Here is a 13,731-nt window from a genome sequence, read left to right on the forward strand (position 1 = left end):
CCAACAACATATCATTATCCCAAACTAAGCGATGTTTGACAATTGACAAACCTAGAAGTTAATAGCAAGATAGCGGTGTTCGAATATATCATACTGGAATGATTTGTTAATGGAATTAATAACAACTGAATTTTGAAGATTTATAGTAAGGTGGGATAAATGGGATGAAAAACTAAATGAGACCTCAAAAGAGAATGAAAACAAGGATCATCTTACCCCGTCCTACTATATTTCAGTGCAAATTAATATTGTACGACTGTACACATTACAGAGAGAGATGAATTGGCAGTAGACATCACAGAAACCACATAGCTGTGGAGTAAACAAGAAGACTGTTGAGAGCCTGACAGTATAGTGCTAGTATTAAAGCATGACAGACACATGGAAGGCTAAATTTATCACAGAAGTAGAGGAAATGTGGCAATCAAATCCACTCAAGCGAATATGTTTTTCGTGGGATTGTATACAGTAGGCTATCAAGTGAACTTATGTGAAATTGGAATCACTAGAATGGTACAGCGAGTGTACGAGTTTAGCTGGTTTTATGTATTTCCCAAGGGCATAAAAACATTAGCTACATAATTAATGCAGAACCTAATTAGGACAAATGAAGGTGAAAATGTTCAGTAAAGGGATTTTACAACGAAATATTGCGCTCCTTCATCAAAACATTTTCAATGCAGCCTTGAACGCGATATTGACTATGACGTCATGGTTCGAATATAGATTTGGCGAGCGTGAATTCGATTACGTATTCTCTCTTGGGAACTAACTTCCCGTTCTCAGTATGGAAACAATTAACTCTATTCAAGTTGCTTTAGTTGTTTCGCATAACGCTTTGAATATTATTCTGAATTGAGTTGGTCTGGATTGTTGTTTGTTCGTACTAGAAATAGGCCAGAATCTGTTCTGTACAAATATGTTTGCAATACGGACTAATGCAAAGTGTGTCGCGTTTCGTATTATGAATATTGGCCGGAAAGATGAAACAATATGTTGTGTCAGTGAAGGATTTGTATCTGGGTGGTAACACGAAAGCGATAAACCGTTTTGTTTACGATGGTTATTGCGCCACAGTGCCATTTCTGGGTAACCTGTTTTGCGTCACAGTCGTTATTATGAGGAGATAGATAACGCCCTTGTCGACATTGACAGTTAAAGATTGCTTGTTCAGTAACAAAAGCTTCGTTGTTTTAATTACCGTACATTTTATGGCCGAAAGAAAATGCACTCAAACGCATTTATGAATGTCAGAAAGCATAGTATATCTACCGCTAAAGAACTATTTGTCAGTCGCGTATTATCAACTAAGAGCGTGGGGTAAGCTTCCTGTAAATTAAATTGTATAAGAGCTGTGTACGTAGGCACGTAATTAAATGACTTAAGTATTATCGTCTCGCACTTACGTCAATGCGGGTCTTAACTCATATACACTTGTGCGCGTAGAAGACAATGTGTACGTAAGACGTGACATTCAGAGTTCTAAGTCTCCAATGTTTCACTTGTACAAAGACGACCTTGTTTGATTTAAATGGAATATTAGGGACTTGTCTAATTAAAACGTGACATATCATTGGTTGTGAGCAGACTTCCTTTAAACAAGAGAGACAGGTAAATAAGGTGACGTCATGATATGAAATCAGAGCCATTTCCTCTTCGGGACAAAGTTAGCAAATAAAGCTTATCATTCCTTGGTAGTTCCGACTTGAATTAGATTGTCGGCTGCTTTTTGTTGCCTGTTCACTTGGAAGTTTGCAAATAAACAAGGCTCGTCTTTACAGGAAGTACATGCGAAAAAAAGTTCAGTTTGGTATTAAATAACGTTGCCGTGTTGCTATCTTCATATAGTGTACTGTGATGATTTGGAGGGTTTAGAAACTTTGGGTTTAAAGCTTATTGTACTTAGTGCGATATAGTGACGTGTGGGGACATTATTTGATGGATTATACCCTCGTTTTAAAAGCTGTAACGTCTAACTAACGTGTTAGTCACTTGAAAACGTTTCACCTAATATGGTATGTCGGTATTCAAGAACACTTCTCAACAGAAAGCTCGATATTCATTGTCTGTTCGTTTTAAGTTAGTTTCTCATTACGCGAGAAGCAGAAGGAAGTGTTTTGTTGAAGACTGTTGAACTATTTCATTAGCGCAGTAAGAGTAAGCTGGTAGTTTATGGTCCATGAATGCTTGTAGTGATGTACGTAAAGTGCATTGGTAACCGCAATAAACCTCTAAATGGGTGCCATGCTGTCAGTTGTTTTATTCAACTATCGGTAAGGGTGCTAAATATAACCTTGTAGAGTACAGTGGTTTGTAAATGTCCCGAGGCCTTAGAAACTGGTCAACGTTAAAACGACAGTGAGCTGCAGCTTAGCAGAGCGACAGACAAAGAAGGCTATTTTTTTCTGCGCATCATCAGTGTTATGTGGCCGCCGGCGCATCTTTCAGTGTAGAACTGGCGGGTTTAAGCTCAGGACGCTTCAGTGTTGTTTAATCTCACGTCATCGGTAATGCGTAAACAGGAGAGCGAAAATATTACGCTGAGGCAAAAGTAAACCGATTTAAGCTTTTGTATTGAATTTTATGTTTCATTTTACAGAAGTAAGCTGTTACTTGTTGAGCAATAGAGCCTTGGATTTGAATTAAAATATTCACACTTTTGAAAGTAGAGCTGTGATACAAATTGGTGGCAAATAGTTTATCGCCTATTCAAGCATCAAAGAAGTCCCGGAAATACACGACACTTGAAAAGACTGCGTAACATCCTTTGAATTTCTTTGCTTCAAAGAGGAACACAGAGCAATCAAACTGGCGAGCACATTGTTAGCGTTCACCAAGACCTCTGTGAGCAGGAAAAAGAACAACTACATCATGCCTGCCAAAGCACCGATCTACCTGAAGGCAGGCGCGGGCAAAAACGGGTACGGTAACAGCAAGGGAGGCAAGAAATTACGGGAGCTGTTATCGACAGAGATGATTTCCCCGCCGTTGGGAGATTTTCGACATATGGCTCACGTTGGAAGGGGAGCTGACGACATGTTTGGAGATACTACTTTTTTGCAGGTAGGATTTTAACTTCAGTCTTTTCAACAGCTTGATACTGTACCACAGACAAGAGAAACCTAAAAAGTTCTGATTAGCAGTTTGTTTGATATTTCCTTGTTTCAATATTATCCTTAATCACAGAACCAGACCGAGATCGACAAAGCAAATGATGGAACTGATACGAAACGAACATCAAGTTTAGGAAGAAAAGGAACGAACAAGTCTCGTAATTACAGGTAATTGTACAAAACATAATATTTTGCTTGTAATTTATGCTGTTTTAACCAAAAGGGGATTGTTATGCCGATTTAATGCTATGTTATTAAACCTCAGTTGGTTGTACTTTTCAAGCCTGGGAAGAAGTTTGTAGGGTTTTTACAGAATACTTATATCTATGTTTGTTTATTCAGTGTTCCTGATGAAAATGGGAGACCTGCTGACGTAAAATCAGTATCTGCACAGTCGTATGACGGATATGGGCCAGCTGAGTCACCTATCTTGCAAAGTGCGTTTTCCTTGCCTCTGTTACCCCACGGTAGCGAGTCTACAGATACTTCTCCAGTGCACAGCAGAGGCAGCATTGCCAGCAAAGCCAAAGGAAAGAAAACCATGAACAACAACTGTATTTCAAACGGCAAATCTCACAGCCGAAGCTATGGAGACGGTATCAACACTACCCCGGCCTCTACGCCAAACGGCACGGGAAACGGGCCACCGAAACCCCGCAGGATTATGGATGAAGAGCCGAACGGACTCGGGTCAGTAGACAAGCACAGCGAACTGCGAAGGTCTTCTGATGTGTACACGCAGAAACCCGGCGGTCTCCTTGGATACAATGCACGCCTTGATACCTCATCAGTGTTAGACGGTTGGAATGTGGACTTGGGCTGTTCACTTATGGACGATGTAATGGGCGTGTTCGACAGAGTGGAATTATAACCTTACCCAACAACAACTTGACATAATGTGCAGTCGCTGAGGTGTAGGGCTGGAAACAGTCGCTGTATCCACCCAAGCGTGCAAAGTCTCGCACGAGACCGTGAGGATAAGGACAGCGTACGCATTATAATCGTTTCTTACTTTAACGAACCACTAACACGTCGATTTGGTTCTAAAAATTGACGTTGAAATATTGATAACCGTATTACTTTACTTTCATTGACCGCAGTCGCAGTCCGCTGTTCATAAACTTCTGAGGCGCAATTCGCAGGGTGTATGGGGTGTCAGTTCTCCCCCTATATGTAAACTCATGGTGAGGTGTAACTTGATAAAAAAATTAACTAAAAATTTGCAAGGACATATTGTGCTGATTTTTTTGTTGCAACCCCACCTAATTTATGTTCTCAAACAATAAAGACAAGGATATATTATACACCCTACCTTTTGCTTTGCCTGCATGGTACCTTAGTTTTGTAAATGATTTTCGTTCGATGTGCAATATCAGAATCATGGCGTTCAGACGCGCATGCTTATTCGCGCGGATTAATTCTTTCCTACAAAGTGAGCGCAGCTGCGACACTTAATACGCCAGACATATCTGCTCATGTGAGGGAATTCCATCGCGCGGCCGAGATTTTTAAATGCAGTGACGATGTGTGTGTATATTTCGTAACTGAATATTCGCCTATTGCCAAATAAACGCATTGCTTGTAATGTAGTGGTGTTGCATGAGACAAGCTGAAGTGTAAATCATTCTTAACATTTTTTTAAGATTGAGACCACGGTTCGGTAGACAAGATTGTGAGTCACAACACCCCTATTGTTTGCACATAATCTTGTAAAAAGGGACCTCATAGACCTTGGGGTATCATCCTAACTCAGTTGAGTATGTTTCCGCATAATAGCCATTCTTACGTCAATATTTCTAAACTGGAAGCAAGTGCAACATGGCAATCGCGTTAAGTGGACTAATTACGGTCTGTTGACATTGCAGTGTAAGCACACGTCAGTTGTGTTTAAACCCAAGTTAGGCAAGGCAGAGATAGTTTAAAAAGCGTGGATAGTGGAACCGCTGCTCTTTTAACGCAGTCGTAAAGCTCCTAATGAATTCATTAAAAGGTGCGAGTGAAAACACTCAACTCCCCTAAAAACTGAAACGGGAGGAATGTTGTTTTGATGGATCGTGACGTATTAAAATTGGCCAGCGGCCGAAGTTAAATCACCAAATTACCTAAAAACCTCCAAAACAACCATGTTGACTAAAAAAACGGGGACAAAATCATCAATACATTTTAAAGTACTACCATAAAATCAGTGTATGCCAAATATCTACTTTAAAGTACCGTGTACGCGATGATTATCCTTACGGTCAACGACCTAAAGTGAACTTTACAGAATGGGCAATACAAAGCCGTGTGGCTTGGGGTAAACCTGGGTCTAACAGAACTTGGAATTGGACTTTAGCAACTATGTCAGGTATTTTTTTATTAAAACTTTTCCAAACTCACAAACTGTTAATACACATTAAAAGTAGCTTTTCGGTACACAAAGACGGTTTCTGCGCATATTACTAACATGCGTGCAAGTGGATATTCGAATTTAAGGATAAAAGAAGTAAAAGTACTTTCATAAGTCAACCGTATCACAAGGCTTAACCCGTGTATTAGAGTATCAATCATATACCACGCAAATAATACCAACAGTATCTAAACTTGTCCTGGGCATTGTTTAGCAGAGGAAATAAGTCATTCAGAGCAGCCAGACGGTAGCAAAAGTACGACGAAAAAGTCACCACCTCTTATACCTTTGTTTCAGGTGCCTGGGCTTAGGGAAGCAAAGGTTTTATAGCAAAACTTGGATTTGAGTGCTTTGGGGATAAAAAGACCACACATATCGATGGAAATAGTAAATTTGGTGCAGCTAACATGCGTTTAACAGCTTTGTTGTCACATATTACGAAAACTCGTTCTGTTTTTACGGTAACAACGTGCCAATTTAAAGTAACCGACAAAGCTTTTAATATAGCGCGTAAAATACTACAATCGATACCTCGCGTTTGTTTAAATTTGTGTGTTTATGATAAAAAAATCACACAAGCAAAATATAGGTATAATAAGTTCCTGTTTTACTTTTCAGTACAATACCTAAACGTCAATCAAAGTACCGGCACCGAGATTATGAGAACAATTGCTTCATTGTTAAACAACATTTGCCGAACAACGTCATATATTACTTCAAAGCAACCAGGCCACATTTTTTCGAGGGTAATTAGAAAACTAATTTTCTGGGGCCGTGTAAAAGTAACGTGGCTTGTTATGTTATGTAAACAAAGAGCGTTTAAATTTCGCTACGCACGAAACGAGGGTATTTTAAAACAATTACGAAACTTATCTATTGGTGAATTTTGTGGATAAGGCCAAAACGACATTTTTACGGTGGATTTTAGCTGTTTGAAAATTTGTAATATGCAAGATCAAAATGATACTGTTTATAGTGCAAATAAGTTAATTGCAGAAAATCAGCCACATATTACTTTAAACAGGGTGGTCAGTAAATGGGGGATATCCCAAATTTACTTCCACATGGGTCACTAAGCAACCCACAGACCCAAGAACCCGATGTTATGGGTTATTTAATGTTGGTTACTGTAAACTGCGCCCACTTAGAAGAGTAATAGCCACACCTGTGACGTGTGAGGGCAAATGTTTACCCTCAAAACTCTTGTACCGTGGAGTTTAATAAAAACAAGCTGGATGGTAGTGGAAAGGCGTGGCGTACATTGGCGAAATCACGTAGTACATGCACTGAACACTGTATTGTAATTAAAAGACACCGTCACATTTTTTAATTTAGGAAGTAATGCTGTAAACTGCTTATACGTCAACAGCTTCCGCTTTTTTAAACTGTTTAAAATGATTTTTAGGTTAAACTACCCAGCGTACACATCAGAAATGTGATAAGGTCGGAAAAATATAAATGAATGGAATGAAATTCTCCAAAAGCATTGAAAACAACTCATTTTGTGATTGATTGTCATATCTTGAACCTAATCTATCAGAAACGTCGACTAAACCGTGATAGAGCATTTGGCAACAGTTGCCAGTTTCGTATACAACAGCTCGTTGGCTCTTTCTTTTTGGAAGAAGTGCGGGATCAGGTTTTAAATGTAAATATCAGTTTGGCTTTAGGAGACGCCCTTGTTTTGATGAGTTCTGAAGCTTGAACACAAACGCATTAACCTCAAATACGCATGAATATGGATATGGCAAATTCCCGAAACGTGGGTATCAAATTTTTGGGGTTTGTGATGTTATGAAAAGATAAAGACAGGAGAAGATGGAAATCTAATTTCCAACACAAATGATGCAAACTGATACAAATCCTTTCATTATTAAACGCCCAGCCTGAAATTTCTAACAAAAACAGTCGCTTTAAAGTTCAAACTAAATTAACGTATATTACAAGTTTCTGAAAATGTATGAACTATCAGTCAAAATGTATTGATATTCAGTAAAAAAGAAAAGCGGTATTGACATTTCACCAGTTGTCGCGGCGTCTCATGCCGAGCCTTTTTTCGCACGCTGGTTTGAGCGGAAAATCGGCCTGCTATCAAAGTGTGCTACAGTTCGGGATATTTTAAATGCTCAGGTGCTGGTATTTTAACAGGTGCTAAATTTCAGAGGCGATTATGACGTAACTTTGGCATAAACAAGCAAAATAAATCCGATTTAAGGGTCAAGGGTGACGGGTACGGATCTACCCAAAACGCAATGATCTCACTAAATCTAATTTAAAATAAAAGTTAAACCAAAAATACCAACCTTCAAGTAAACACATTAAGGATCGTAAAATAATAAAAACTAATTTTAAACTGTTTTGTCAATACTTTATCAGGGTATACACAATGTGGAACGTAGGGTAGCTGCTTGGTTCCAAATATCACACTTGGTACAAATTATGAATTACCTGATCAAACGTTAATAATTTTGCAAGTATGATAGTCTTGGAAAAGACGGGACACCTTTAGCACATAATATCCAAATATCCTCATCGTGTTTTAAACATTTAACAACGGTCTATGAGAGTCGTGAGGATACGGTTTTATATTTTTTAAATGTTCTTTGTTACTGAATGGGACGAGAAAAGATTGTTCGTTCAGTTGATATTGTTATCAGGTACAAGGTTATGCCACAGGTCATCTTATCAATCTTTGTTACCATGCGAACGGGTTGAAAGGTCATAGTTTATGACCTGTGTGTGACGTTTCGATATCCTGAACTTGGTCGCAACGTAAAACAAAGGAAATACGGGGTTATTACAGGTCAAAGTGGTTTAAACCGTGAAAAGGTATAATCAAGGACTATACTTGGAAACGCAGATACGAACTTGGTTCAAACCATTGTTCTGTTACATTTTTACAATATTAACAAAACTTCTAGTTTAAGCACAAAGCACTCAATACAAATATATCCTACTAATTAAAATGTAGTACTGTGGGGTAATATGGGATACCGTTAGCCCACAATATGACATATTTCAAATCTATTTTTTACAATTTAAAAAGCTGTTTTAAAGTCGTAAGGATACGTTTATATAGTAGAGTGGGGGAAGATGGGACACCTTTTCATTTTATTTTCTCGTCCAATTTGGTAGTAAACAAAAAACTTTCAAAGAATTATAAAACCATACCCTTACGACTTCCAAAGACTGTTGTTAATTGTTTAAAACATGATCAAGATATTTTGCTATTATGTGTCAAAGGTATCCCATCTTCCTCCATCCTACTATTTATTTCTTTGTTTACTACTAAATGAGAAGATAAAACAGAATGAAAACATGGGCCACCCTACCCCTATCGTCTATTCTAAGTTATTTTAAAATTAGGAATGTAAGATGTAAAATCTGTGCCACTGTCCAGTGCGCATGGTGTTTTGAAGAAAATCTTTGAACACATATCGATATGGATATTTAGAAAGCCCATAAGTTTTAAAGTTTAAAACGATTATAGCATTAAGTTTCAAAATTTGCCCCGAGACCTTTCAAAGATTCAACAGTAAGACATATAGCGTGCAAGGCCGACATTAGCACATACTGCAAAATATCTCGGCTTTACTATTTTCCCCAACACTCAGTATTTTGGCGGGTAAAAACTATGCGCGGAATTTTTGAATGTAGCTAATTTGGTTCAGCATTGGTTAAAAGGATGCATTTATAAAGCTACAATTAAGTATATGTTTGAGTATGCTATATTCATTAGCTTACTTTACAGAGTGTTTTATAATATATACAACACCTAACCAAATATTTCCCATATTAAAGTAAATTATGAGATATATGTTAAACCCCTATATACCAGATTACAAACAGAAGTGACATACTAATGTAGCAATTTTGACTGTTGGGTGCCGTTAACGGATTTTGCAGTTGGGGAGTGGTTTGTGGGTAATGTTGGAAAATAGGCTTTTATCGACTACTTAATTAACCACTGGTGAATGGTCTTGAAAGCATAGATACTTTAATATAATCCGAAATCTTAACCAGGATGTACGTAATAGTTATGTGTGGGCAATAGTGTGTGTATGAGAGTTAGTGCATGGTAAACTGGCTTCAGTGTGAACAAATTTTACAAAACATATAGTAGGGTGGGGAAAGATGGGACACTTTTTATTAAATTTCGTCATGTTTTTTTCTTTTATTTGCCCATTTGTTAGTAAACAAAGGATCCTTACGACTTAACACTGTTAGGAAATACGGAATATTAAGTAGACTGGGGGAAGACAGGACACATTAAGCACATAATGTCTAAATATCGTGTTTTATACAATTAACAACGGTCTGTGGAAGTCGTGAGGAAACAGTTTTATAATTCTTTTAATTTTCTTTGTTTACTTCCAAAAGAAAATAAAAAGGGAACTTACAATGGTGTGGTTTACATAATAAGTTCATTCCCTAATCATTAAAAATTAAACTAGCAACGAAAGACGTTGCTTCCCCTTTATGATATGAATTAAGAATGAGTTCCGTGTAAGGCGAACGATTTAGTCGAAGTCACCTGAATGCGCTTAAATATTCAACGTAATTCATTCGACAACATGCTGTCTTGAACGGCGTGCGCATGAATAGCGAAAACGCCAAAATTCGTTTTCACTAAAACAACAATTGTTAATAAAGAATTCAGAAGATTGGTGTTAGCGTGTGCGTAATTGTTGACAAACAGTGACGTCATAGACAATCTCGAAGTGTGACGTCAATCAAGGGGAAAATGAAAATTTGGTGGTTATGACGGAACAAAAGGCGTTGTGAAGTGGTGACGAACAATTGGGGGCAACGGACCGTGTCTAAGAAGCTTCAAAATAGAGATCATAAAATAAACAAAAACATCGCAAAAACGGGACAATACCACAAAATGAATTAGCCTTAAACTGTCATCCGAATCTGTGCCACGTATTTTACTTCATAAAAATTTTGGCAGGACGATCAAGTTTCAAATCTCATTTTATCTGAGCCGATAATTTAAAGTTAATCGATTGAGGAAACATATACCTCATAACTGCGTCCTGTTAAACCGAAATATCGTTTTACGACAATTGGTATTTGAGCGTTTACGAGAACTTGTACTGAGAAAATGAACCGAAAGGAGTTAAAGTTAAGAGTTCTATTTTCGTTAGACCCAAGCATCGTGCAAACATTAAAACGCCAATGTTACAAATAAATGAATATAATATGTTGGGTCAATACAATTAACGGGTTAGAAGTTGAGTCAAGGTATTTTTTCGTGCGTCGTGGTCGTTAAGATTTTTAAAAATATTTCCACCCCAGCGATTGGTGACCGCAGAATGAGTTTTGTGACGTCACAGAAAGTTTCTGAAGAGAAAATCCTTTTTTTCGGTTTCCGCATTTCTGGCGAAAGCTCGAATAAAATCATAGATAACAGGACGACATGTAAAAAAATACCGAACTGATCACAACTGGTATGGTAAGTCTAAGTTCATTAGATGTTGTGTCACGTACAAACACATATAGCATGGTGGGGTAAGATGGGACACCTTTTCATTCTACTTTCTCGACCCATTAAATGGTAAACAAAAAACAATCAAATGATTATAAAACCGTATCCTCACGACTCTCGTAGACCGTTGTTAATTGTTTAAAAAACGATCAGGTTGGATATTGTGTGGTAGAGATGTCCCATCTTCCCCCGACCAACTATATTTTATATAGCGAGTATACAGCCAACGTTAACTCGTTTTTATGGTACCAAGCACATTTTTTTTTTCCTAAAAAAATACAGAAATACGCCGGGGTCACAACGCAGTTGTAAGTCGGTGAATTAAAATAGTCAGTACAACTCAGGTACGATTTTTTTTTTGATGTATGAGTTTTATTTGAAATTCTGTTTTGATAAAAAAAGATAAGCAAATCAAGGTTGACGTGTTAAAGTTGACTCTGAGTTACGATCGTTTCTAGTTGCCCATAACGACGTGACATATTCCAGGCCTTCGTGACGTCAATGCGGTAAGATAGGGGGTACTTTCAGGGGCACAACGCGCATTGTGACGTCACAAATATTATTGGCGATGGAAAAAAAGGAGATCGTGCGGAAAAGCAAAATACTGAAAGTCGTTAATGGAAATAAATCGAACTTTGAGAGGCGGGATTTACGAACAATGATAAAAGCCACCGAGCTTCAAAACGGCAGAAAGGGGCAAAAGACAATGATGGATAAGTAGCTAACTTCCCCTCTTGTAAACCGCTCTTACGACGGCTTTACGACAATCCAATGTGGTTTATACGGCGATGGCTGCTAGATTTAGAACTTTGCAGTAGCAGATAAACTAGGACCAAATTTGAGGTGATGTAAATGAACTTAAAACATAAACGCTAGTCATTGAGGATTAAATGTGATATAATTTTAGCTTGACTGGTACAGGAATAGAACAATTTATTAATTATGGCATAAAATTACATAACAAACATATGTTCATCGATGCGTAACAGACACGCCCACATTCCACAGAAATAACATATACTCGTGACATCACGGGTCAATAAAAAGGTCAAAGGTTACAAAGTTAACCAAACTAATATTTAAAGTTTACTGTTTAAAAACACAGTATCGGCAAATGCAGCAAAAGTCACAAACTGTGCAACGGTTGAGAAATGGAGTAAGATTTTTTGGTATAACTTATATCGACCTAAAATATATGGTATATATGTCGTTAAGCGGCGAAATACTTTCTAGACAAAAAAAAACAAAAAAAACATGCGAAAATACTACTCATTTTTAAACAAATTCAGAACAAAATTTAGAATTAAAATCTCGGGCTACATACACCAGTAAATAAGTGAATATTTGATTTAAAGAGAAAACACGGTATAATGTTAAGAATCTAGTGGTGACCTCGAGTTGCTTCCTTTTTACATTTGTTTGGTCTTCGCAGCTGAAAATATTGGAAACATTTCCCTTTGACAGATAAACAATAAACAGTCTTACTGTGGGAACTGGGGGTGTTTGGCTGGGAAAGGAAGCATGGTAGTATACGTGGTATTTTGTACGTGATTGATTCTAATATGTGATTTGGGTGGTGTAGTAAACACGAAAGTATTTCGCTACGTTCGTCAATATATATTTTATATGCGCGCCCATATTTTGGCGTGATAGTAAAATTATGCTCCGATGGGAATATTTTCAAAAGGAATCAATATTTTATCGCAAATAACACAAACACAGATTACTTTTAAGATACAGTAAGGTAGGAGAAGATGGGACACCTTTAGCACATAATACATATAAATATAGTGTAAAAGCTGTCCCGTCTTCCCCCACTGTAATATACACGCATGTGATATGTTTCTACACGTCAAAAGTGTTGCATAGTAACATAACTATAACAACTTCTAATAAGTACGGTTTATTAAAAGTTATGATTTTCAAATTATCTTAAATTCTAACTAGTGTAGTTACCCACAATATTTAAACCAATGCGCTATCAATTTTTAAATGTTGCATTTATGGTTTGCATAGGGTGTGGTGTAAAACCTCATTAATGGGAAAGGTAGCTGCAAACTCATAATTAACAACTTGGTAATTTTACACTCGGCAATTGCTACCGATATAATAGTACGATGACACCTATTAGTTAAATATCAAAGAAAATCGTATACTAGTTACCGAAACACGACGATTCACCATAATTTTCACACATCAAACACAAGGTGTTAGTACTATGTTCCAAAATTCGTGTTTCATTAAATCGTTTAAAACAGATATCCCAAGTAAATTACCTTGAATATCTCTGCATTCAAACTCTAAACATTGGTGCTTTACTACAGGAAGTTATAAAAATTAACGAAAGATAATTAAATAACACCAGCTGCTACTATATCGGTGTGTTTTTAAAGACGATAGTTTTAAGAGATGATTGGCAATTCGTGTTAATAAAGTTGGCCAATTTAATTTTTCACGCAGGTGGCGGTCGGTTTAACACGAACATAGTTTACAAACTTCATTCTTGTAATTAATGCGCTGTCAACGAGAAAGGATTAAAATTCCTATGTATATCACTACAATGTAGGTAGACGAGCGTATACTTTCCAAGACTTGTCACGCGGCCGGCACAACGCATACGAAGTACGTGTATAAACGAACAGGTATAAAATTCAACTCCTAACGAATAAACACATGGTCCGTGAACTTCTGTAATGTTTATCAATATGAATTTTATTACTGTAATAGTGCACGGTTTT

The 13,731-nt window shown here is 37.3% G+C and overlaps 2 protein-coding genes across 5 annotated transcripts in view; one reads left to right on the forward strand and one right to left on the reverse strand.

Moving 5' to 3' along the window:
- Positions 1-13,731, reverse strand: part of LOC100183726 (dnaJ homolog subfamily C member 17) — a 33,860-nt gene that overhangs the window by 11,525 nt on the left and 8,604 nt on the right. Inside the window, exon 10 of one of the 4 annotated variants that reach the window (XM_026838990.1) lies at positions 217-312. The exons of 1 other annotated variant lie outside the window; for it this stretch is intronic. In XM_026838990.1, coding sequence (XP_026694791.1) covers positions 226-312 — 87 coding nt within the window. In that variant the 3' untranslated portion in view covers positions 217-225. Of the gene's footprint in view, positions 1-216; positions 313-11,756; positions 11,820-11,909; positions 12,426-13,731 lie in introns of those variants that run through there. 2 more of the 4 variants (XM_026838991.1, XM_009863420.2) reach the window with 2 other exon arrangements.
- LOC100181364 (cdc42 effector protein 3) lies at positions 2,573-4,698 on the forward strand. Its single transcript, XM_002125268.5, has 3 exons — positions 2,573-3,063; positions 3,187-3,281; positions 3,456-4,698. Exons 1-3 carry the CDS (start codon positions 2,872-2,874, stop codon positions 3,982-3,984), a joined length of 816 nt encoding a protein of 271 aa, XP_002125304.1. The 5' UTR covers positions 2,573-2,871; the 3' UTR covers positions 3,985-4,698.

This window comes from Ciona intestinalis, unplaced genomic scaffold (genome assembly GCF_000224145.3).
Source record: "Ciona intestinalis unplaced genomic scaffold, KH HT000137.2, whole genome shotgun sequence".
Classification (NCBI taxonomy): domain Eukaryota; kingdom Metazoa; phylum Chordata; class Ascidiacea; order Phlebobranchia; family Cionidae; genus Ciona; species Ciona intestinalis.